Source organism: Pelobates fuscus, chromosome 3, assembly GCF_036172605.1.
Source record: "Pelobates fuscus isolate aPelFus1 chromosome 3, aPelFus1.pri, whole genome shotgun sequence".
NCBI classification, from domain to species: Eukaryota; Metazoa; Chordata; class Amphibia; order Anura; family Pelobatidae; genus Pelobates; species Pelobates fuscus.
In genome coordinates, this window is record NC_086319.1 from 397,919,084 (window position 1) to 397,941,991 (window position 22,908).

Sequence of the window (22,908 nt, forward strand, 5' to 3'; positions counted from 1 at the left end):
AAACATGTGCAATAGTTTTGATGGAAATTATAGTTGACTATGAAAAAGAAAACCTTAATAATGTAACACAGGAGTTGGGTAATTTAGAGAAGAATAATACCTTTGACAAAAAAAGTCCTGAGTATATACAAAAAGAAAAAATTGTATATGACAGAGTTCAGAAAATGGACGAAAAAATAGCTGAGACTAAGAATAATAAATATAGAAGAGACAAAAAAGATAAAGAAACTCAACCCTTTTCCATCAAATGTAAAAAAGACAGACGCAGTACTCCAAATTTTCATTTTAATTTTAACAAAAGAAAACCTGTAAAATATGATATCCGTCCCTTTGATAAAGAGAATGAGAGTCGTAGACAAAATACCCCGAATAGGAGAGACAAATATGTCCCTACATACAATCAGCAATCAAAATGGAAAGCGAGAACACATAATGAATTTAGATCAGATAGAGCAGAGGTTCATCTGGAAAGAGAGACCCTACAGAATAGAGATTTTTTAGAGAGGGGGCAAGACCAAAGAGTAAAAAAGAAAAAAGAGATTACCCAATACTTTGCTCCAAAACAGAACAGGGTAGAATTAACCAATCGATTCACCCCACTAACAAATCAGGATACTCCAGGGAAGAGAAGGAGAATAAGTCCAGAGAGGGAAACATAATCATTGAACAACAGGAAAAAGAGGAATCTATGGGAATTTTTAATATCTCCAAAATACATTTGACTGAGGAGGAATGTTTGATATTACAAAAAGGCCTCAAATATACACCTAACATCCCCCCAGACCCATTTCAAGTGTACATAGATCTCCAAAAATTCATTAGGAAACTCAGCATAAAAAGATTTTTCATTAAAAAAGAATTAGAGGATCCATTGGGACAAAAAATTTAACCTAAACACGAAGTAGATCCCCTCAAGAAATTTAGACCCAGATCAACCTTTTGCCCTTACGATAAGGGAAGCCAAATAGAAGTATTTAATAAAATGGTAGCAAAAGACCTAGAAAAACTAACAAGCAAAAAAGAGTTTTGTAATAACATGACAAAAAAGGAAATACAAACCCTGAACTAACTGAAAAAAAGAGATGATATTATCATCAAAAATTCAGATAAAGGGGGGGTATAGTGGTCATGTCCACGGAATTCTACTTAGGCAATACTACGTACATTAAGCTGATGAACAACCCAAATATACAGTTTAAGAGTGAATTAAAAGACTTACTAGAAGAAGCCCTAACCAATAATATCGTCGACACCAACATTTATAAATTTATTTTCCAAGAACATCCTAGAATCCCGACTTTCTACTTTCTTCCGAAAGTACATAAGTCTAAGACGAATCCACCTGGAAGGCCTATAATAAGTGGAATAGACTCACTCACATGTAAATTATCCCAATTCATCGACCACTCATTGCAAAAGTATGCGCAAGCCGCTAAGTCCTATTTGAAGGACACGAAACATCTATTACAAGAACTAGATTCAATCGAGTGGCAAAAGGATTACATCTGGATAACGCTAGATGTGAATTCATTGTACTCAGTTATAGATCATAACCAAGGGTTAGAGGCAGTAAGAAAACAACTTGAGGGAGACGGTACTTTAGATTCTACTTTCAGATCTTTTCTTCTTAAAGCCATCAGGTTCATTCTGACACATAATTTCTTTATGTTCAATGATGAGTTTTTCCTACAGATCAAGGGTACGGCCATGGGCACCAGGTTTGCCCCCAGTTACGCTAACATCTTCATGGACAGTTGGGAACGGACTTTCGTCTGAGCAGACAGTCCATTTGGGGCAAACCTGGTGCTCTGGCGTCGGTATATTGATGACATCCTTGTTATCTGGAAAGGGTCTGATGAACAACTAGAGGCCTTTTTTTCCTATTTAAATAACAACACACTCTCATTGGTATTCACACCAGCCTTCAATTCCATAACCATAGATTTTTTGGATCTAACAATCTTTATTGAAGATTCAAAAATTAAGACAAAAACCTTTTTCAAACCCACGGACACGAACAGTTTCATCCAATCCGATAGTGGTCACCACCCTAAATGGCTTGCAGGAATTCCAAAAAGCCAATACACGAGATTGAGACGGAACTGTTCTAATGAGGAACTTTATGTGGAGCAAGTAGATCTTCTAACGAAAAAGTTTGTAGAAAAGGGTTATAAGAGAAACCAACTAGAATTGGAGGCCCACAGAATTAAAGACATTAATAGAGGGGACCTTCTGATCGATAGACCCAAACAATTAATGGGATCTAAGAACCCATTTGAATATTCATTCAATACACAATATAATTCCAAAGCCTTTTCAATTAACAAAATAATTAAGAAACATTGGTCTATTCTGCAACAAGACGAATTCTTGGGATGTCGATTGCCGGACATGCCCAAGATTATATATAGAAAGGGGAGAAATCTATCAACCCATCTTGCGCCTAGTTTATTTCAAACATTGAACAAAAGTTGGGTGAAAAATAGTAGAAAGGGATTTTACACCTGTGGAAAGTGCAAGGCATGTAGATTGATGCCAAGCCGTATACAGGGTTTCAAAAGTAGAACAACTGGTGAGGAATTTAAAATCAAAGGTTGCGCCACATGCCTATCCACCAATGTAGTATACCTACTCATGTGTGGATGCGGGGCCCAATATGTGGGTAGAACAGGACGGAAAGCGAAGGTGCGCTTCTTAGAACATCTAAATAATATAAGAAAAGGCATCCAGAACCATTCAGTTCCTACACATTGCAACTCATGCCCAAAATTCAAAATGTGCAATTTTTCATGGACCATCATTGAGCAGGTTCATTTAGATGCAAGAGGAGGGGATATTACTACCAAACTCCGACAAAGGGAGGGATTCTGGATCCATAGACTCAAAACCCTTCAACCATTTGGTCTGAATGTGGATTTTGTCATGTCTGTAGGGAAGCCGTGCGCTGGAATATGACGTAATATTATGGCACCCTGCATCACTAAACCGTGCGAGGGAGCAGTGAGGAGCAGTTAGAAGGACCCCAGGGAGAGGACCCACATTGGCTCCAAAAGATAAGGAGCAATAAAGAAAAGTATGTGTGTGCAAGAATGTGTAAGAGTGTTTGTGTGTCTGTCAGTGAGTGTGTGTGTCTGTCTGTGAGTGTCTGTGTGTGTGTCTGTCTGTGAGTGTGTGTGTGTGTGTGTCTGTCAGTAAGTGTGTGTCAGTGAGTATGTGTGTCTGTCAGTGTGTGTGTGTCATTCTGTGAGTGCGTGTCTGTCAGTGTCTGTGTGTGTCTATCAGTGAGTGTGTGTCTGTCAGTGAGTGTGTGTGTTGGTCAGGGTTGCATTGGCTGCGACTGGACAGTGGAGTACCTGGAGGTGCATGGAGGCACGCAACACCACGTCACATTCCGACGTGACATCAACATGCTCCACCTTCACAGGGTTTCAAGAAGTAGTGGGAGGATCAGATTTGGCACAGGGTGTGGATGGCGCCATTTGGGAAATACCAGAGTCCGGACTCCGGAGTCGCATACTGGCAGCGGCAATATGAGTGGAGTCTGATTGTTGGCTAGAGTGGGGTGCTGGGATTTAGTAGAGGGGGAGGACTGGGATTTAATAAAAGGGGGGGGCTGGGATTTAGTAGAGGGGGAGGACTGGGATTTAGTATATGGGGTGACTGGGATTTAGTATATATGGGGTGTGATTGGGAGTTAGTATATGGGGGAATGGGATTTAGTAGAGGGGGGGAATGGGATTTAGTAGAGGGGGTTGCTGCTTTTTTTAATACAGACATTTTACAAAATAAACCCACGTTTCTATGAAAATGGAAGTTTTTTTTGTGGCCCACATAAACTTAAACCTTGTTTATGTGGCCCGTGCTAGACTTTGAGCTTGACATGCTTGCTTTACAGGATACTTCATCTATGCTGCTTTATGTGAACATTCAGCTTAATGGCTTTATATATTAGGGAAGCAGTGGACATTGTCAATTTTATTTGCAGTGCACTGTCTATGGGCAATCCCTTGTCTACTTTGTATCCACTCTTAACCCCTTAAGGACAGAGCTTCGGAAGCTTGTCTTTCACTTTATGACAACGGCATTTTTTGCATTTTTTGCTGATTGCGTTCAACTCCAATTTGCATTTGACGAATTTATTGCACCAACGCATATTATATACCGTATTTTAAAGGACAGAAAGGGCTTTCATTTGATGTAACATATATATATATATATATATATATATATATATATATATATATATATATATATATATATATGCTTATTTATTATTAAAAAAATACAGAAAAATGCAAAAAAAATGAAAAATGTTTTTTTTACAGTTTTTGCAATAATAATGTGTGCCTAATTAGTGCAGGTTAAGGAAAGTAATTAAAAATAAATTAATTTAGTTGTTCTGATTTACAGAATATATAATGTGTCTGGGATTTTAAGTTTTTTTGGTAGTTACAGGTCACAAAGCACAAGGAGTAAAATAAACTTTTAATGAGGAGCAATTTTAGAATTTGGTATGTTTGTCTTGTAAGCTTAATAGCCATAAAAGAAAACAAAATTGCCACACAAAAGGATATATTTATATAAAGTAGACACCACAGGCTATTTACCTAAGGTTGTTTTGACACTTTCTACGTAGCCATTTTACCGCCAACCTCTGCTAAATATTGGAGTAAAATTGTGTTTTTTGGGGGTTTTCGCACACAAACTTATAACAAAGAACTTCTCATGTGTATTTTGTAAAGTTGGTGTGTGCTATTCCTGTACAGAGTTTTATTATGTGTTCAGTTACTTCTGCTGAGTACAACGGTACCCCCATTGTATGTCTTTGGCACTATTTCGTGAAGCTACAGTGCCATATAGGAGACCTGTCCTTTTCAGTATTCACAGTAGAATTTTGAGAGACGGATTTAATGAGCCTATGCTTCCATTTGGGATATTATAACAGTTTGACTGTTCAAAAAAAACCCACAAAGGCCTACCATTTGTAAAAGTAGACACTCCAGGGTATCTCATAAGGTGCATATTGTGCCTTAACATGCCCCCATTATTTTACCATTACATGCCAAAGTATGTGGTAAAAAATAATTTTGTGCATTTTTTTACATACGGATTGCATTTTTGCTGGGCATTTTGTATATTTCATGTGTGCCACTAAGTTCAAACCCCCCAAATTATGCTCAGCTACATCTTCTGAGTAAAAGGACACCCCCATTGTATGTCTATGGCACTATTTTGTGAAGCTACAGTGCCATATAGGAGACCAAGCCATATCAGTTTTTACCGAACTTTGAATTTTGACGCCGGGCCTATGTGCAATTTCCAAGCCTCTTCGCAGGTTTTAAATTCAAACTACCCCACAAAGGCCTACCATTTCTTAAAGTAGACACCCCAGGGTATTTCAAAAGGCATATTTTTAACCTTAGAGTGGGATCATTTTTCCGCTAGCTTGTACCAAGTGTAGTGGTTCTGCCTTTTTGACACACAAAGTGAGTTTGCACAGTATATTTTGCAAACCATATGTGTACTACCACTGTATAATACTTCATATGTTGCTCAGCTATGTCTGCTGAGTACAAAAATACCCCTGTATGTACCTTTGCCAGGTATATGTGGACATCGGAGGGGCACATTTGGGACACAGCCATTCCATTTTTTTTTCAAACTTTAAATTTTTATGCTATGCCCATGTCCCATTTTAGAGTATTTTACCAGGCTATATAAACCAAATACCCCATAAAGCCATACCATTTCTTAAAGAAGACATCCCAGGGTATTTCAAAAGGCATATTTTGAACCTTAGCGTGGGATCATTTTTCCGTTAGCTTGTACCGGGTGTAGTGGTAATGAGCATTATTAAATGTATTTTTTTACTTTTTAAAACTTTTTTTACATTTAAAACTATTTTTTAAACTTTTGTTTTGCTTATTAATTTTTTTAAAGTTTCCTAAACTTTCGTAAAACTTTTTTTTACAGATTTAACATTTTTCTAAGCTTTTTTTTTTACGTTAACCCCTAACTAGTAGTAAGCAGCACTAACAGTAAATTCCCCATTTTCCCATAACTCCCACCCACCCCAGCTAGCAAAATATTTAATTATACAATATTTAAATTATTTAATTAAATAAATTTAACCCCTGAGGGTTAGCGTCAGGGGTTAAAAAAATTAGATCACAGTATAATACTGTGATCTGTATTTTGATCACTGTAGGCAGTGATCGACTGGCAGGGAAGGGGTTAATTTTTATTTGGACTGGGTAAAGGGTTTATTTTTTTAAATTTTTTACTTAAACGTTATTAAAACTTTTTTTAACTTAATTTTTTAACTTTTTAAAGCTTATTTTTAAACTTTTTTTTAACGTTAACCCCTAGTTAGCCTAATACTAAATCCCCCAATTCCCCACTAACTTCCACCCTCCCCAGCTAGCTAAATTTATAATTTTAAAATATTTAAATTAATTAATAAAATAAATTTAACCCCTGAGGATTAAAAAAAAAAGAATTAACCCTCAGGGGTTAAAAAAAAAAATCAGATCACAGTAAAATTTAATCCCTGCCAATTGATCACTGTAGTCAGTGATCAATTGGCAGGGAAGGGGGTAATTTTTTATTAAAATGGGTAAAGGGGGGGTAAAGGGGGGTGGGATTTTAAATAAACTTAATTTTTTTGTCACCAGGGGGCAGGATCAACACTGATCTGTCTCCCTGCACTTCACACTGAACCCGGAAGTGCAGGGAGGCGGAGGTGAGTATACAGAGCACATGTGCACATGCTGTCAGAGCGGGCACATGTACTGGGGCAGCCGGATCCGGTGCTCCCAGTCTGCCTCTAATGCAGAGGCAGACCGGAGCACCATTAACCCCACGATCGCCGCGATTGCGGCGATCTGGGGTTAATTTTAACAGGTGACGGACAAGGTCCGTCACTCGTCATTAACGCATTCCCCTGAGTGACGGACCTTGTACGTCACTCGTCGTTAAGGGGTTAAATATGTCTGCCACGGACTTAATAATACATTTTTGCTCAACCTTCTACTACTCTAGGGTTGCAGCAATTTCTATAGTTTTCATGATCCAAAATACATAGAGCAAAAAAATAAACGTTACCTGTCCACTCTCCAAATCCCTATGCACATCTAAATAACAGGAGGCTATTAGTATCACTCAAATGGCCATTGAAGTGTAAGCTCATCTGTCACATCAAGGCAAACCTCATAGGTGAGTCCATTCACCTTGCTGCTTTTAGCTAAAAGTCAAAATCTCAGAGAGGGTTATTCTTAAAAACAACCTACAATCTCATTAATCCTTAATAGGGAACACATGGGGTTTGGTGGCAGCACGGTACCATGGCTGTGTGATACAGAACCAAATTCAAACACGCTATATTACACCCTGCACTCAATTTCCCACTACCTTGGGCTAAAGCAACAGCTGTAGTATTCATCAGCCTTAATACATATAAGAAATATTTTGAGGGGTTAACAGTAATATAATGGTTAAATTGTTAAGAAGGCAGCTTATACACACATTTAGCCATGCCACAGTTTACTCTAGGGTAGGGTGTTAAATTGCCCATGTAATTACTGTCAATGTCTGATTTAGCCAGGCCACAATGTATAGCTGTAAAACCTCAGGGGAACCGTGATTATCGAAATTTATCTCCCTGGGGGGAAAAAGTTCTATATTTGCAATAGTATTTCACACACTTATGGGACATAAATGGTTGTGGGACTTAAAGGGTTCATAGCAAACATATCTTTAACACTATAAATATTCTCTCAGTAAAAGAAGGACTGTTAATAAACATGAAGATTAAGTCAGGTACAATAACCGAGATATATACCTTTCCATCACCGACTTCATCCTAACCTTCTTATAACTTGGTAAGCATAAGTTCATCTGCAACTGACCATCTTCTTTTCAATTCTTTTGTGACCGCTCATTCTGTTACAGGCAACTCCTTGTAATACTAAATCTGCTACAGGTCATTCTGCCATTCACCATTCTCATACAGAATATGGACTATTCGGTCAAATATTTTTTTGTCACTGCATTCGGTCACTGATACTTTAATGACTTGACAAAGACCACATATCACTACTGAAACATTTATATCTCAGAGATCTGATTAATGTCTGCACTATAAGAGCTGACGTATGCCTGGGCTCTTTGCAAATACTGTGAATACAGTTGGATCTGACAGTCATTGCATATATTTTGACCTACCTGTGCAGTCCCTCTTTTTTGAAGAAATTATGCTTTAATGCAGTTTATTTTGATATTTGTTCTTTTGCTAGCTAACATTATGTCACTGGCCATTTTGTTACTAATATTTCAGCAGTGCTCATTTTGTTATTAAAAATCTATTATATTTTACCTTCTTAAAAGTGTGGTAGCATATCTCACTGTTATTATGTCATTTTCTTAGCATGTATGAGTTCTAACACTGTACACAAGATATTGTTTAACAGCACAACTTTTCTTTGCAAATATATACATGTATCTTCTAATATGTAACTATACAACAAAAATGAAAAAGAAAAAAATATTTTATATTTCTTACATTTGTGACACTTAACATGCTGTTTCGGTTCATTGTGGATGAACATTCCAATCATCTTATTGCTGATATTCTGTAATGTAGCCATGTAAAATATTTAAGTTTTTGATACATACTGTAGAATTTAACATTTTGGAGAGGACCTAGTTTAGTAAAGGCAAACAAGTGGCATAGAATTTGAGTTCAAAGAGCATTCCAAGCTGGGCTGATACTCTCAACCAATGATCTAGGTTGTACACTGCAGGGTTTAGCTTAGGAGGGCCAACATAAGTTCCTACTTACGACCTTCTGGTTCTCCGGTGTTAGTAGTGGAGGTGAGGAGTGGCATTCGGCAGACCCCATATAAGACATCATACTATTTAAAAATGGTCTGACTACTTAAAATGGGAGGAGAGCCAGGGCACTCCTAGTACCATAACCACTACATAAAACTGTAATGGTTATGGTGCTTCAGGTGCCATTTTAAGTATAAATTTACATGGTTATTCACTAAACTGTGAATTGTAGAGTATACAAATTGATCTAAAATATTTTAGGCTAAAATAGTCAAATTAGAAACAGCTAACTTGGAGATGTTTTCCAGTTCAAATATTTTGGCCTAATAGTTAAATTTTTTTATGAATTCCCCATGATTCACGGCATTGCATCCTGTAGAATAAAGAAGAACTTTGCTTCACAGCACAAACTTAGAGTGCTAAATGAAATCTATGGCATGTTTTTTGACTCCTCATACATTCTCCTAAACTCTCTCTGTAAACGGGAATTGAAACAATTTATATGTAAGTAATTTGATAAAGCCTTATTGTTTTTATGGAGTCATCGCTTCATAAACTGGCCAATGTTGTGTTGTGTTCACAGGTCCAGCCTTATCCAACTTTTGAAAGCATGAAGTCCTTCTTCCACATGGCAACTTGGCACTCGATCTTTTTTCTTCTTACTTCAGCTTTTTACTCTGAAGGACAGCAATGCAGACTGCCCATTACAGAGATCAGTGGGATGTCACAGCCTGGGGATATCGTGATAGGAGTGCTGCTACCTCTGCATTTGGACAAAGTCTATCAACAGGTCTTCTTCAAGGAAGAGCCTCCCAAGACCAAGTGTACATCGTAAGAGATTTGTGATGCTTCTTTAAAGTCTGTGATATGTTACTGCATTATGGTCTTCAAAGTAATGTATATTCCCTATGTGGTATTCTGCTACTTTAATAAATAAATAATAAAAAAAGAAATAAACACAAACAATAATTTTGATATAATAAATTACAGTTAAGTCATGAAATATGTAGCTTTCCTTTTTTTTTTTTACAAATGGGATCAGTTTATCAGATGATAAAGGGTCGACTGTTGTGTGGAGGAGGATAATTAGATTTTCAAGGTACAGGAAATGTCCACCGTGGAGTGTGCCTTTGCTCTGCTATAGTCCTCAAGTAAAAGATGAGAACAAGAGTAGATAGACCAGTGCAGGAGATGAAATGATTCATCCAGGAGTCTATATATGCAAAGAGGTAGTCAGATAATAATGTGTGTTCTTGATGTTGATCTCCATGTCAAGATTTATTCTAATGAATCATGGAGATAATTCCTTCAAATTCTTAATCCAATCATAAAAAGATTTAAAATGTCACATCAGTCAAAGTTATTTAAACATTTGAGAGTTCATTGTGGAGTGAACGGTCTCTGGGTCATGTTGGAGGAATATCTCCGTGTACCAGGAAATTATCTCATTTTTTTCTCCTGATTCTATGCCTCCAAAATTGAAAAAAATGTGTGTGTCAACTTGTGATGTGTGAAGTCAGCCTATGCTACAAATTGTACAAGTTTTAGGTCAAGTAGGATGTGAATCATGAATGGAATGTGTAACAAGTTTCAGAGATCTAAACTATACATTTGTAAAATAGCTCAGTGTTGTATTAATCCTGCATGTAAATATATAGTATAGCTCTTTACCTTTAACACTTTACCTTTATATATGGGATACAGCTTGATTCTTTGCTAACCCTCTATATCTGGGGTAAAGCTAAACTCCGTATCAACCCAGTACATGTTGAATAAAGCTCATCTCTTTGCTAACCCTGTATATTTGTCATATAGCTCTGCTCTTTTCTAACCCTGTATATCCGGGATATAGCTCTTTACTAACCCTGTATATCTGGGATATAGCTCTTTACTAACCCTGTATATCCGGGATATAGCTCTTTACTAACCCTGTATATCTGGGATATAGCTCTTTACTAACCCTGTATATCCGGGATATAGCTCTTTACTAACCCAGTATATCTGGGATATAGCTCTTTACTAACCCTGTATATCTGGGATACAGCTCTTTACTAACCCTGTATATCTGGGATACAGCTCTTTACTAACCCTGTATATCTGGGATACAGCTCTTTACTAACCCTGTATATCTGGGATATAGCTCTTTACTAACCCTGTATATCTGGGATATAGCTCTTTACTAACCCTGTATATCTGGGATACAGCTCAGCTCTTTACTAAACCTGAATATCTGGGATATAGCTCTTTCCTAACCATGTATAGCCAGGATATAGCTCTTTACTAACCCCGTATATCTGGGATATAGCTCTTTCCTAACCCTGTATATCCAGGATATAGCTTTTTACTAACCCTGTATATCTGGGATATAGCTCTGCTCTTTACTAACCCTTAATATCTGGGATATAGCTCAGCTCTTTACTAACCCTGTATATCTGGAATATAGCTCTTTACTAACCCTGTATATCTGGGATATAGCTCTTTCCTAACCCTGTATATCTGGGATATAGCTCTTTCCTAACCCTGTATATCCGGGATATATCTCTTTACTAATCCTGTATATCTGGGATATAGCTCTTTCCTAACCCTGTATATCTGGGATATAGCTCTTTCCTAACCCTGTATATCCGGGATATAGCTCTTTACTAACCCTGTATATCTGGGATATAGCTCTTTACTAACCCTGTATATCTGGGATACAGCTCGGCTCTTTACTAGCCCTGTATATCTGGGATATAGCTCTTTACTAACCCTGTATATCTGGGATATAGCTCTTTCCTAACCCTGTATATCTGGGATATAGCTCTATACTAACCCTGTATATCTGGGATATAACTCCTTACTAACTCTGTATATCTGGGATACAGCTCTTTCCTAACCCTGTATATCCGGGATATAGCTCTTTCCTAACCCTGTATATCTGGGATATAGCTCTTTACTAACCCTGTATATCTGGGATACAGCTCGGCTCTTTACTAATCCTGTATATCTGGGATATAGCTCTTTCCTAACCCTGTATATCCGGGATATAGCTCTTTACTAGCCCTGTATATCTGGGATATAACTCCTTACTAACCCTGTATATCTGGAATATAGCTCTATACTAACCCTGTATATCTGGGATATAGCTCTTTACTAACCCTGTATATCTGGTATATAGCTTGGCTCTTGAATGTTTATGATGTAGATATTAGAACATGGAAATACATTTCTCTTCTTTTATCAAAATAAAAGCTGTGTGAAATTGGATTTTATAGAGCTAATTAATTAAGTAATCATTTCTATTCTCTTGTATTTTCTTAAGTTTTTACTCTGAGAATTTACAGCAACTTCAAGCAATGCGATTTGCTGTGTCAGAGATCAACAGAAACAAAGACATCCTCCCCAACGTCACTCTGGGTTTTCAAGCATATGATTCATGTGATGTTCTCCAGAATGACCTTAAAGGAGCTTTGGCAGTGATAACAGGACACGACAAAGCCATACCAAATTACCGATGTATTAGAAATATTTCTCTAACTTCCATAATTGGACCTTCTATTTCCACACATTCAATCCTCCTGGCTCACGTTCTAGGTCTCTATAATTACCCACTGGTAAGTGTTGTACAAGTAACATTTTTCTAATTGGAACATTTTTAGATATTTCTTTCAAAACTACTATGCACCATAACATGTAAGGGTGTCAAGGATTGATTTATAGTATTTGCATATTTCTTTCATCAGTATATTCTTATCTTTGATTGTTTTTAATGCCCATTATTTTTTTTATCACTAGTCTTTAAGCAGTGCTTTTATCCAATTTTACTTCCAAATAGATCAGTCATTTTGCTACCAGTCCCCTCCTGAGTAATCGGAAAAAGTTCCCTTCCTTCTTCAGAACTGTTCCCAGTGATATATTTCAGTCCAAAGGACTTGCACACCTGGTGCTTCATTTAGGCTGGACCTGGATTGGACTTCTAGCTGTGGATAATGATTATGGTCAGCAAGGAATTCAGCTTGTCCAACAAGAGATAGTCGATGCTAGAGCATGCATAGCATTCACTGAAAACATTCTTACTAGTCGTCCAGACCGCAATGCCCCACATATAGTCAAGGTGATGAAGGCTTCAACAGCTATAGTTGTGATTATCTTTGCTACCAGTATTGATTTGGTACCTATTCTAGAGGAAATGATGAAACAGAATATCACAAGGAGAGTACTTGTTGCCAGTGAAGCCTGGTCCATAACCACCATGACATCCCTGGAAAAATTTTCCAATCTTCTTTCGGGTACAATAGGTTTAGCTTTCAGCAGTGGAACAATACCTGGGCTTAAGGAATTCCTCAATACGATACATCCTTCCATGTCTTTAGGAAGAGAATGGATTAAGATATTTTGGGAGTTAGCCTTCAACTGCAAATTCATGGATGATAAAAACCAAACAGGATATTTAGATAGTCCAAAAAAAGAGTGTACTGGGTCAGAAAATATAGAGACTGTACGTAATATCTACACAGATGTCACCAGATTAAGAACTACGTATAGTGTCTACATTGCAGTGCATGTTGTGGCCAATGCCCTGGAAGATCTGAAAAGGTGCAGAAAAGAGAAAGGTCCATATTTTCAAGGGTTGTGTGCTGACATTCGCAATTTCATGCCATATCAGGTAATATTGCATATAATTAAAGCTTGTTTATTAAAGTTGTATGTCTCACACAGCTAACTGCAGATATGTAATATTGACAGATCACAATATTTTTGCATGACATTTATAACTTTTACTTTCTGTCATATACTCTAGGACTTGGAAGTGTTGCCTGGCAATATATTTCTTTATGTGCTTCCACAACAAATTTTTTTTTAATAATTATTGCTGTTCTTTTGAGAGCTCAGTTTTGATTGGATAACTTATTTTTTTATTTTTACACATATTGGCAATTCATGAGATTGAGTCCAAAATATAATTTCTATTTGTCCTTATGTGTCGCTATTTAGTGGACAGTTTGTGAAGTTCATTTTGCTTTGTTTTCTTTATCAAAATGATCTGTTGTTTTCCTGTTTTTCATCTCATCTTTTCAAAATAGTTTAATTCCTTTTTACATTTATTTATACATTTATAAAATTTAAAATTAAGAAAACAGAAACTTTTAACTGCTTATAAATCCAAAATAGTAAAGCAAATGATTAAAAAGAAAAGGTTAGGAATTTCTACTTTATTCCTAGAAATGTTCCTAGAAACGTTTTTTTTTTTGTTGTTGTTTTTTTTAAGAATTAAAATTGTTATTTAATTCTGGAGTTTTATTTCAAAACACTATACCCTGAATTTAAAATAATGAATAACCTTTTTACTGTGGCTTATTTATTCCATTATAATTGATTTGACTATTTAAAAAAATAAAACCTAGAAAAATAGTGGACTAATTATTCATTCAATCTTCTATCAATTAATGCAGAGATTACTACATTTAATATACAATCCATTTTGTAAGACTAGTGGTAGTTATATATATATAAAAAAAAAAAAAAAAAACACTCCAAACACAATAAACACATTAGCTTGCTTTCGTTTTTCATTTTACAAAATGTGAAGATTTATAAAGTAATTGTCACTTTTTTTGTAATTGTCACTTTTTTTTTTTTTAAATAAACCTTGTTCCACCCCATGATTGTCAATTAGAAAGTCCTTCTACTTCCTGGTAGTTTAGCTCAGTGAACCTAAACTCAAAAGCAATTGTTTAGAGCACCTGCCTTGCAAAGACCTCTTATCGAGCTGCACTGGGAAGTCTGTGATTGGACAACCACGGAAAGTCTGGGGTGGGAAAGAAGGGGGCTTACAAATGCTAAATACAAGACATCTGCATCTTTTGGCAATCTGTTTTAGATATAATCAAATTAAAAAAAATGCATAATTAAATGTGTGCATTTGTTTTTGTTGGGGTACATACTACATAGTGATATCTAATTATTTTATAAACTCTAGAATAGCCAAATCTGTAATTACGTCCTTCCAAATTACAGCTCTACTGGCTTTGAATTTGTGTTTGTTTTATTGAAAAGTTTGCAAAAACAGTAGATGTGACAGTAGTCAAAATCAATGGGGATGAAATATATGCTTTGATCACTGTGTGCCCAGTGTTGGTGTAGGGTGTGTGAAATATATTTGTTTGGTAAGTTCCCCCTTCTCCTTGTTTTTCTAGCAGGGTGTTGTCCCATTGACCCAAGGACAAGTCCAGCCAAGTTCAAAGTGCCTGCCATGCCACTTCTTTAAATCTCTCTTGTGGTCCTCAACCTATTGTCTGTCCCCATCCCTCCTTTTAAACACAGTGTGGCATTCACACTGATGTAATTAAGTTTTGTAGTGTTATTGGTTAATATCCCAAGTTCATACTGCTACTGGTTGGCTTGGGATATGTACTGTAATTAGTTACTATCCCAAGTCCATACTGCTATTGATTTTCTTAGGATATGTAGTGTAATTGGTTACTATCCCAAGTACATACTGCAATTGATTGTCTTGTGATATGCAGTGATATTAGTTACTATCCCAAGTACATACTGCTATTGATTGTCTTGGGAAATGTAGTGTAATTTGTTACTATCCCAAGTACATACGGCTCTTGGTTGGCTTGGGCTCACTGTGCTGTTGTAAGCGGGGAGGTATGAGGGAGGGTGGTGAGGAAGTGTTAAGGTGAAGGACCAGGAAGGAAACTTTGTACCACTGTAACCCTTTTGTATGTAAATGAGGCTGTGGAGGGAATAAACCGACATGCTGTTTTCAGTAAAGCAAAGCTGTTGTTCTTCCCTACACTATGTGACGCCTAGTGTTTTGGGAATGAGCTGTAATCACTGAAGAATGAATTTCTACTGTGAAAAAGGATCTTCACAGGGAGCTACTCAGCCTGAGTACTGAAGCTCAAGTACAATGGATATGCTAGATTATGAAGAATGTTACATTTTAGGTCTGTAAACACTGGGGTAAAAAGTAGGCTATGGGAAGTCACATCAGAGTGACTTTAAATTTGTTACACCATGTAGAATGATGAGTCTGGGTCACATGAACCTAAGAGACATTTAATTCATTTCTAAGAAAAAAAATGTGAATATTTGTGAGCTTGACCTCCACTACATGGTATTGTACCAGTGTGATTGCAATTCAATCATAGAGATCACAATCAGTCATAAGAAGTCTTATTTATAAAATGATGAGATTATACCTCATCATTTTCCTGCTTTACAGCTCCTGTACTATATGAAAAAGGTGAGGTTCAAGCTTTACAGTGGAAGAGAGATTTACTTTGATGAAAATGGAGACCCACCTGCTGTCTATGACATTGTGAATTGGCAGCTGAGTCCAGCTGGCGCCATGAGAAACATCAAAGTTGGAAGCTATGACACTGCGGCTCCCCAGGGTAAAGTCTTAACCATTAACACTAGTGCCATCCTTTGGCCCTCAGGATATCAAGAGGTATGAACTTAAATCTCAAAATGATTAAACATTACATACCAAGTTCATTGCATTGCATTGTAGCAACATGGATGGAATATTTTTGCAACAAGTTCCCATGAAAATAATATCACAAAAATATCTGTGTAGTCTTTTTCCAAAACATATACCCTCTCGTTATCTTTTTTTAGATACTAACTAGTAGTTAGTTAATAGCGAATCTGAAAAATGGAACCACGAGGGAACTCCCATTATCTCTTCATCAAAATTATATTTGTTATTAATAACAGGGTTAGTCAGGCCCAAAAATCACTCACTGCTGCAAGCAGTGGCATAACTATCATGGTTGCAGGGGTCACAGCTGCGACTGGGCCCGTAACTCCAGGTGGTACAGCTGCAGCTGTGACCCTTGCAACCTTGGGCCACCATTATTATGCCAACTATGTTGCTCCCCTCCTGCCTCCTCCCCTCTATGTAGAGTGACTGTGTGGATCATGGTCTGAACGGAAGTGCTAATTGAAAGAGCACTTCCTGTAAGACCGGACCGGTACCATGGTGAGCAGGTACAGGAGAAGAGGGGGGAAAGACACATGGAGGGGCTGTTGAATGGGAGTGAATGATAAACATGGCATGGCTGGGGAGGCTTAATGAGACAAATGGAGGGGCTGGAAGGAAATGATACACATAGAGGGGCTGGGGAGACTTAATGAGACACATAGAGGTGTTGTGGTGGAGGGAATGATATGGACAAAGGATCCAATACTTATATTCAGGGGAACCCAAATTATATCAGGCACCTGGAGAAGGAATTAACACATGACACAGATGGTTGTGAGTCCAGAATTACTTCTGTTCGTTTATAAGTAGGGTGTATTTATACACAATATTGTTGCAGCTTAGCTTGAAGGTTTAAAAATAAATAATGTAGTTAAATATTGGAAAGTAAAATATATAATTAGTTAATGTGGCTACATGTTTCATAAGATATAAAATTAGTTTACAAAACAATATGTGGTTACATATTTCATAAGACAGGAAGGTCCCAGATAAAATTAGCTAGCAAACAGTCAAACAATGTACAGTTTCTCCCAATAAGTGCTCCAGTGGGGGCTAGAATATATAGAGAACTTAATTTATGCTGACACGTATACAGCTTTTTAAAGAGAAAAAGTTAATTACGTATAAAGAGCATTAGATGTAGGCCTTAATTATATTATGCTGAACATTGGAATCAAGATATATTCCCTCACAGGAATGATACACATGGAGGTGCTGGGAAAGAGGGGATAAGACACATGAAGGGGCTGAGGAAGAGGGAATGAGACACACAAAGGGGTTTCAGGAGGTAGGGAATGAGAAACATGGAAAGGCTGGGGAGGAGAATTATACAAATCGGGGGGGGAGGCGGCTGGAGGGTGGAAGGGATTGAGACACATGAAGAAGCTGGGGGGAGGAAGGGATTGAGACACATGAAGGAGCTGGGGGGAGGAATTGAGAAACATGGAGGGGCAGTGTAAGTGAAACACATGTGGGGATGCTGGTGAATGGGACACATGGAGGGGCTGGGGAGAGGAAATGAGAAACATGGAGGGGCGGGGGTGAATGAAACACATTGAGGGATGAAACACATGGAGGGGCTGGGGGAAGAGAATAAGACACATGATGTAGCTGGGGGGAAATGAGACACATGGGGGTCCCAAGGCAATTTTCTCACCGGTGCCCAGTGGTTTCTAGTTATGCCTCTGGCTGCAAGCATGCAAGGTTCATGAGATACTAAGCAGGGGTGAACCTCTGCTCACCAGGCATGAATGTTCTGTTACAAAACAATATACACACTCGAATAGACTGTGCAAACACAAAATAATAAATAAATAAAAATAAACTTAACTTAACAACAGCTTCCCAACGGCAACTTTCCACATAGGTGCCAAAATAGAACAAATGGTAGTATGGTAGAAAAAAGTATTTATTCATAAATACAATAAAAGGCACTGTCTTTTATTGTATTTATGAATAAATACTTTTTTCTACCATACTTTGTTCCTGCTCTACTTTTGGTTTCCGGATTTTAATATCTACAAGATCCAGTGTATTCTCAGTGTGACCCCCCTACAGGAGTAGGTGGTGGCTATTTCAGAGCGATTTGCCTTCCTACATCTTGTGAGTGCACTCAAGAACGTGTCTGTTATTTCGTATTTGTAACAGTCTTCACTATGTTTTATTAATTTTTTATAGGTTCAGACAGCGATTTCCCCTATTTGTATACCCACATGAATGTTCTGTTGTCATTTGGTAGTGGAGAGAGAGATTTTTTAGCATTTTCCCATCAAATTGACTATCTAGGATTACAGCTTTTTGCCTTGATTTCATTTGTTTGAATCAGAAATGACTGCAGCCTGTTAGGAAAACAAAATTGAATGACTTGTCTTTATCTTCGCCTTTGTCTTTAAAATATAGATTTAATGATGACTTCTGTAAATAAATGATTTAATAATCTTTTTATTTTGACTCAAACAATTTAAAGTAAGATTTCTGTTGGATTTTTGCAATGTATAGCCTAAGATAAAGCTTTCCAATAAAAATTCAAAGTACTAAAATAAAAACAAACATAGATATCTCCATATCTCCTTAAGATCCCTGTCTCGGTTTGCAGTCAGAGCTGTCTTCCTGGCTTTTGGAAGGTAACTAGAGAAGGAGAACCAGTTTGCTGCTTCCAATGTGTTCCTTGTCCACAAGGGGAGATCTCCAATCAAACAGGCAAGTTAATAACAGAACTTGTGATTTTGTTTGAGCTATAGGATTGTTCATTAAACAGTGGTTTGCAATAACTTGAGAAATTTGGTTTGAACTGTGAGGACTCAAGTTTGACTAATACTGTCTGGTTAGTGAATAAAATGCCAAGTACATTAATAAAAATTAGTAATAGTAGAAACAGAAGAAATTGGGATCCCCTCGTGAAAATAACTAAAACCTGACTTTTTTATTTCTATTTATTTGATATGTTTTACTGCTATGCGAAGATGGATGGATGGTTGATGGAAGATTTTATGGATGGATGGATGGCCTGAAGTAAAGATATAAATATGTACACATTATCTATATATATTGTATTTTTGCAGACTCCTTCAATTGTATTAAGTGTCCATGGGATATGTGGCCAAATCCAGTGAAAACTAAATGTCTTCCAAAGCCTATTGAGTACCTCTCCTATGAAGATCCCTTGGGCACTGTATTGGCTTCAATAAGTGCCATATCCTCCTTGCTACCGATAGCAATTTTAAAGATTTTCATAAAGTTTAAAACAACCCCTATTGTGAAAGCCAATAACTATTCACTAAGTTGTATTCTTTTAGTATCCTTGACATTTTGCTTTCTCTGTTCTTTGGCTTTTATTGGTTATCCACAACCTGAGAAATGCCTTCTACGTCAAGCTACATTTGGAATGGTTTTTTCCATTTGCATTTCTTGCATCCTAGCCAAAACTCTTATGGTGGTGTTTGCATTTATGGCCACCAAACCAGGTAGTAATCTCAAGAAATGGACAACTCCTACAGTGTCATATGCAATGATTTGTATTTGCTCAGTTCTGCAATTTTGCTTGTGTGTTGCTTGGTTGACTCTAGTACCTCCCTTTCCAGAGCACAATATTGAAACACAACCCAAATGTATCATTCTTCAGTGCAATGAGGGTTCACCTACAGCCTTTTGGTGCATGTTAGGATATCTCGGTCTCCTGGCCACTGTTAGTTTTATTGTTGCCTTTTTGGCCAGGAGACTTCCTGATAGCTTCAATGAAGCCAAGTTCATCACCTTCAGCATGCTGGCCTTCCTCAGTGTCTGGGTGTCATATATCCCGGCTTCTCTTAGTTCCACTGGAAAGTACACAGTAGCCATGGAAATTTTTGCTATCCTGACATCTAGTTGGGCTTTATTGATTTGCATGTTTGTCCCTAAATGTTTCATCATACTATTAAGATCCAATATGAACTCCAGAGAGCACCTCATGAAGAAAGCTCAGGGTACTCCAGGGTGAGAAAACCTGTGACTTATCCACCCGATAGAACACTGGCTTTAAATTAACTTGCTATTATATAGAAAGGATCTTGTTTTGCTATCTATCAGTAAAAAGTCACTATTAGAAGTTTAACTGATCTGTCTAATGGTTTCTGGACTTTGATGATGAATGGCTCCTTATGCATCAGCCTGCTATTCATTTCAGAATGAAAGAGATGACATAACCTTTAACTTGGTGTAAATCCAATTGCTTCAACTAGTACATTAAAATTCATGTAAATCTTGAAATACATTTTGAAGTTACTCAAGAAACATTGCACACATAACATCACATAGACAGGTTATTTTTACATATCAATTACAAAGAAATGAACAGGGGATAATTCTAACCCACTAATATGGGGTAACGGTGGGTTTCCATTATTTTTTTTTTAAGAAAGCTTATGAAGAAATGAACAGGTGATAATTCTAACCCACTAATATGGGGTAACGGTGGGGTTCCATGAATTTTTTTTTAAAGAAAGCTAATCATATATGTGCTTGCCATGATGAACGTTGCGGTAGACTGTGTTATAAGACACACGCCTATACTTTGTAACTGAATAGCAATATCCTGATGGGCTTCATTATGAGAACTGTAAACTGTTACTAGATTTAGCCGTATCTTTAGTAATAGAGTCCAGTCCTATTTAAGATGTCCATCCATTAGATGTCAACATTCCAGAATGTATTTAAGCTAAAGCCGACAAATTGTTGGAGATGTCATGTAAATGCTATAGATAATTATTTCTCAATAGTAAGTCATACAAGTCATTCAGCTGAAAAACAGTTTGTTATCATAAGTAATTGAGGATTTGAATTATAACTTTGGATGGATACATATAAAACTCTTACTGCATGAAACTATTTTTAAACAACATACAATAGAGTTTTACAATATACCTGTATATGACACATAAAGAAAGATAGGTTTGATGATCCAATAATGATAATGATATATGTATAGTATGTTCATAAGCTGACAATATTGCTAATGTTAAAAGGCTTCCAATTCTCAAGGCACAACACATGCTAACAACCCCTCTCCCCCCATGTTGCAATGTTTAATAATTAATGCAAGATGGAATGTTAGGTTAACATAGCTTTCGGATGAGAAGCATATATACATCCTAAGAAGCATATATACATCCACCTGATGACAGACCTATATATACCTTAACATATTTTGGTTGGTCGTGACTCCATGATAGGGTCAATGAGGGAATCCCCCTTGACTATTAAGCACTGTTTGTTTAAAAATAATAAGCATAACATTTGTTTGAAATATGAGCTACACCGCTAACACACAAATGTATAATAAAAGCAAGTATGTATATAGATATCTTTTCAGGAAAATTGAAACATTTTACTTTGTAAATTTGCACAATTATAAAGTATACCATATCTTGCAATATCTCACCCATCACTTACAGATACTTCTGTAACAGCAGAAATGTAATGTTACTAGCATGCATGAAAGATAAAAATAAACAAGTAAAATAGTCAAATAACTTGCTTATATGTAATTGTATAGACCCTAAAGACATTATTATTAGTACAATTTACAATAAATACAGTTAAATCATATACTTATTAAATAAATGCATTTAAAATTAGACATGTGCAATTCGTTTTGGTCCGAATATGAATTCGGCCGAATTTCGGGCAATTCGGACATTCGGGTACTTCCGAATATCCGAAGTGCCAAATTGCTGAGGTCCCGAAGTTCCAAAATTACCGAATTTACGAAGTGTCAAAGCGCCGAAGTTCCGAAGTTGCCGAAGTTCCGAAGTGTCAAAGTGCCGAAGTTCCGAAGCACAGTATTGCCTAAGTACTAATATACTTAACCAGTGAAAGAAGAACAATGTTACATTGTATACAATTTTAAATAAAAAGTATACAAACATAGCCAGGATTCACCTGTAAGCATTTGCAACACTTACAACAATCAAGTAACATACATTCATATAAAATGCAAGTTACGTGGCCAGTCAATGGAATGACAGGAATGAATTAGTAGATAACCCCCTAATTCCCACGGTATTAGGGAGCTATCTACTAAAAGGCTGAAAGACCTAAACTGGTCTTTCAGCCATATTTACTAATACTAAGTACAGATGACTTAGTATTAGTAAATTATGCCCCTACTCGCTATACCGCGAGTAGGGGCATGTCTATTAAACAGTGAGCAGTCTGTGGCTGCTAACTGTTAAAAAAAAACTGCCCCCCCGGTCCCCACCCCTTAATCAGAATGGGGGGGACCTAATGTCCTCCCCCTGGCCCTCACCCCTTAGCGGTGGGTGGGGGTCCTAAATTATAATAGGGGGGACCTAATGTCCTCCCCCTGGCCCCCACCACTGAGCGGCAGGTAGGGGCCCTTAATCAGAATAGGGGGGACCTAATGTCCTCCCCCTGGCCCTCACCCCTCAGCGGTGGGTGGGGGCCCTAAATTATAATAAGGGGGGTACCTAATGTTCTCCCCCCTGGCCCCCACCCCTGAGGGGTGGGTAGGGGCCCTACAGTAAAATAAGGGGGGACCTAATGTCCTCCCCCTGGCCCCACCCCTGAGCGGCGGGTGGGGGCCCTAAATACCAATAGGG

General features: G+C 37.3%; 1 protein-coding gene across 1 annotated transcript; it reads left to right on the forward strand.

The window, feature by feature from the left end:
* Positions 1 to 1,128: 1,128 nt before the first annotated feature.
* On the forward strand, positions 1,129 to 20,288 carry LOC134601897 (extracellular calcium-sensing receptor-like). Its single transcript, XM_063446402.1, has 7 exons — positions 1,129 to 1,699; positions 9,501 to 9,663; positions 12,134 to 12,425; positions 12,647 to 13,477; positions 16,049 to 16,276; positions 18,889 to 19,012; positions 19,375 to 20,288. The coding sequence occupies exons 1-7, from the start codon at positions 1,129 to 1,131 to the stop codon at positions 20,286 to 20,288; spliced, it is 3,123 nt and encodes a 1,040-aa protein (XP_063302472.1).
* Positions 20,289 to 22,908: the final 2,620 nt, after the last annotated feature.

Excerpts from the sequence above, each read along its gene's own strand:
- LOC134601897 (XM_063446402.1), top strand. The coding sequence starts at position 1,129 with ATGTCCACGGAATTCTACTTAGGCAATACTACGTACATTAAGCTGATG. Across the intron at positions 16,277-18,888 it reads GGCCCTCAGGATATCAAGAG|ATCCCTGTCTCGGTTTGCAG; the intron begins GTATGAACTTAA and ends TATCTCCTTAAG. Across the intron at positions 19,013-19,374 it reads GGAGATCTCCAATCAAACAG|ACTCCTTCAATTGTATTAAG; the intron begins GCAAGTTAATAA and ends GTATTTTTGCAG.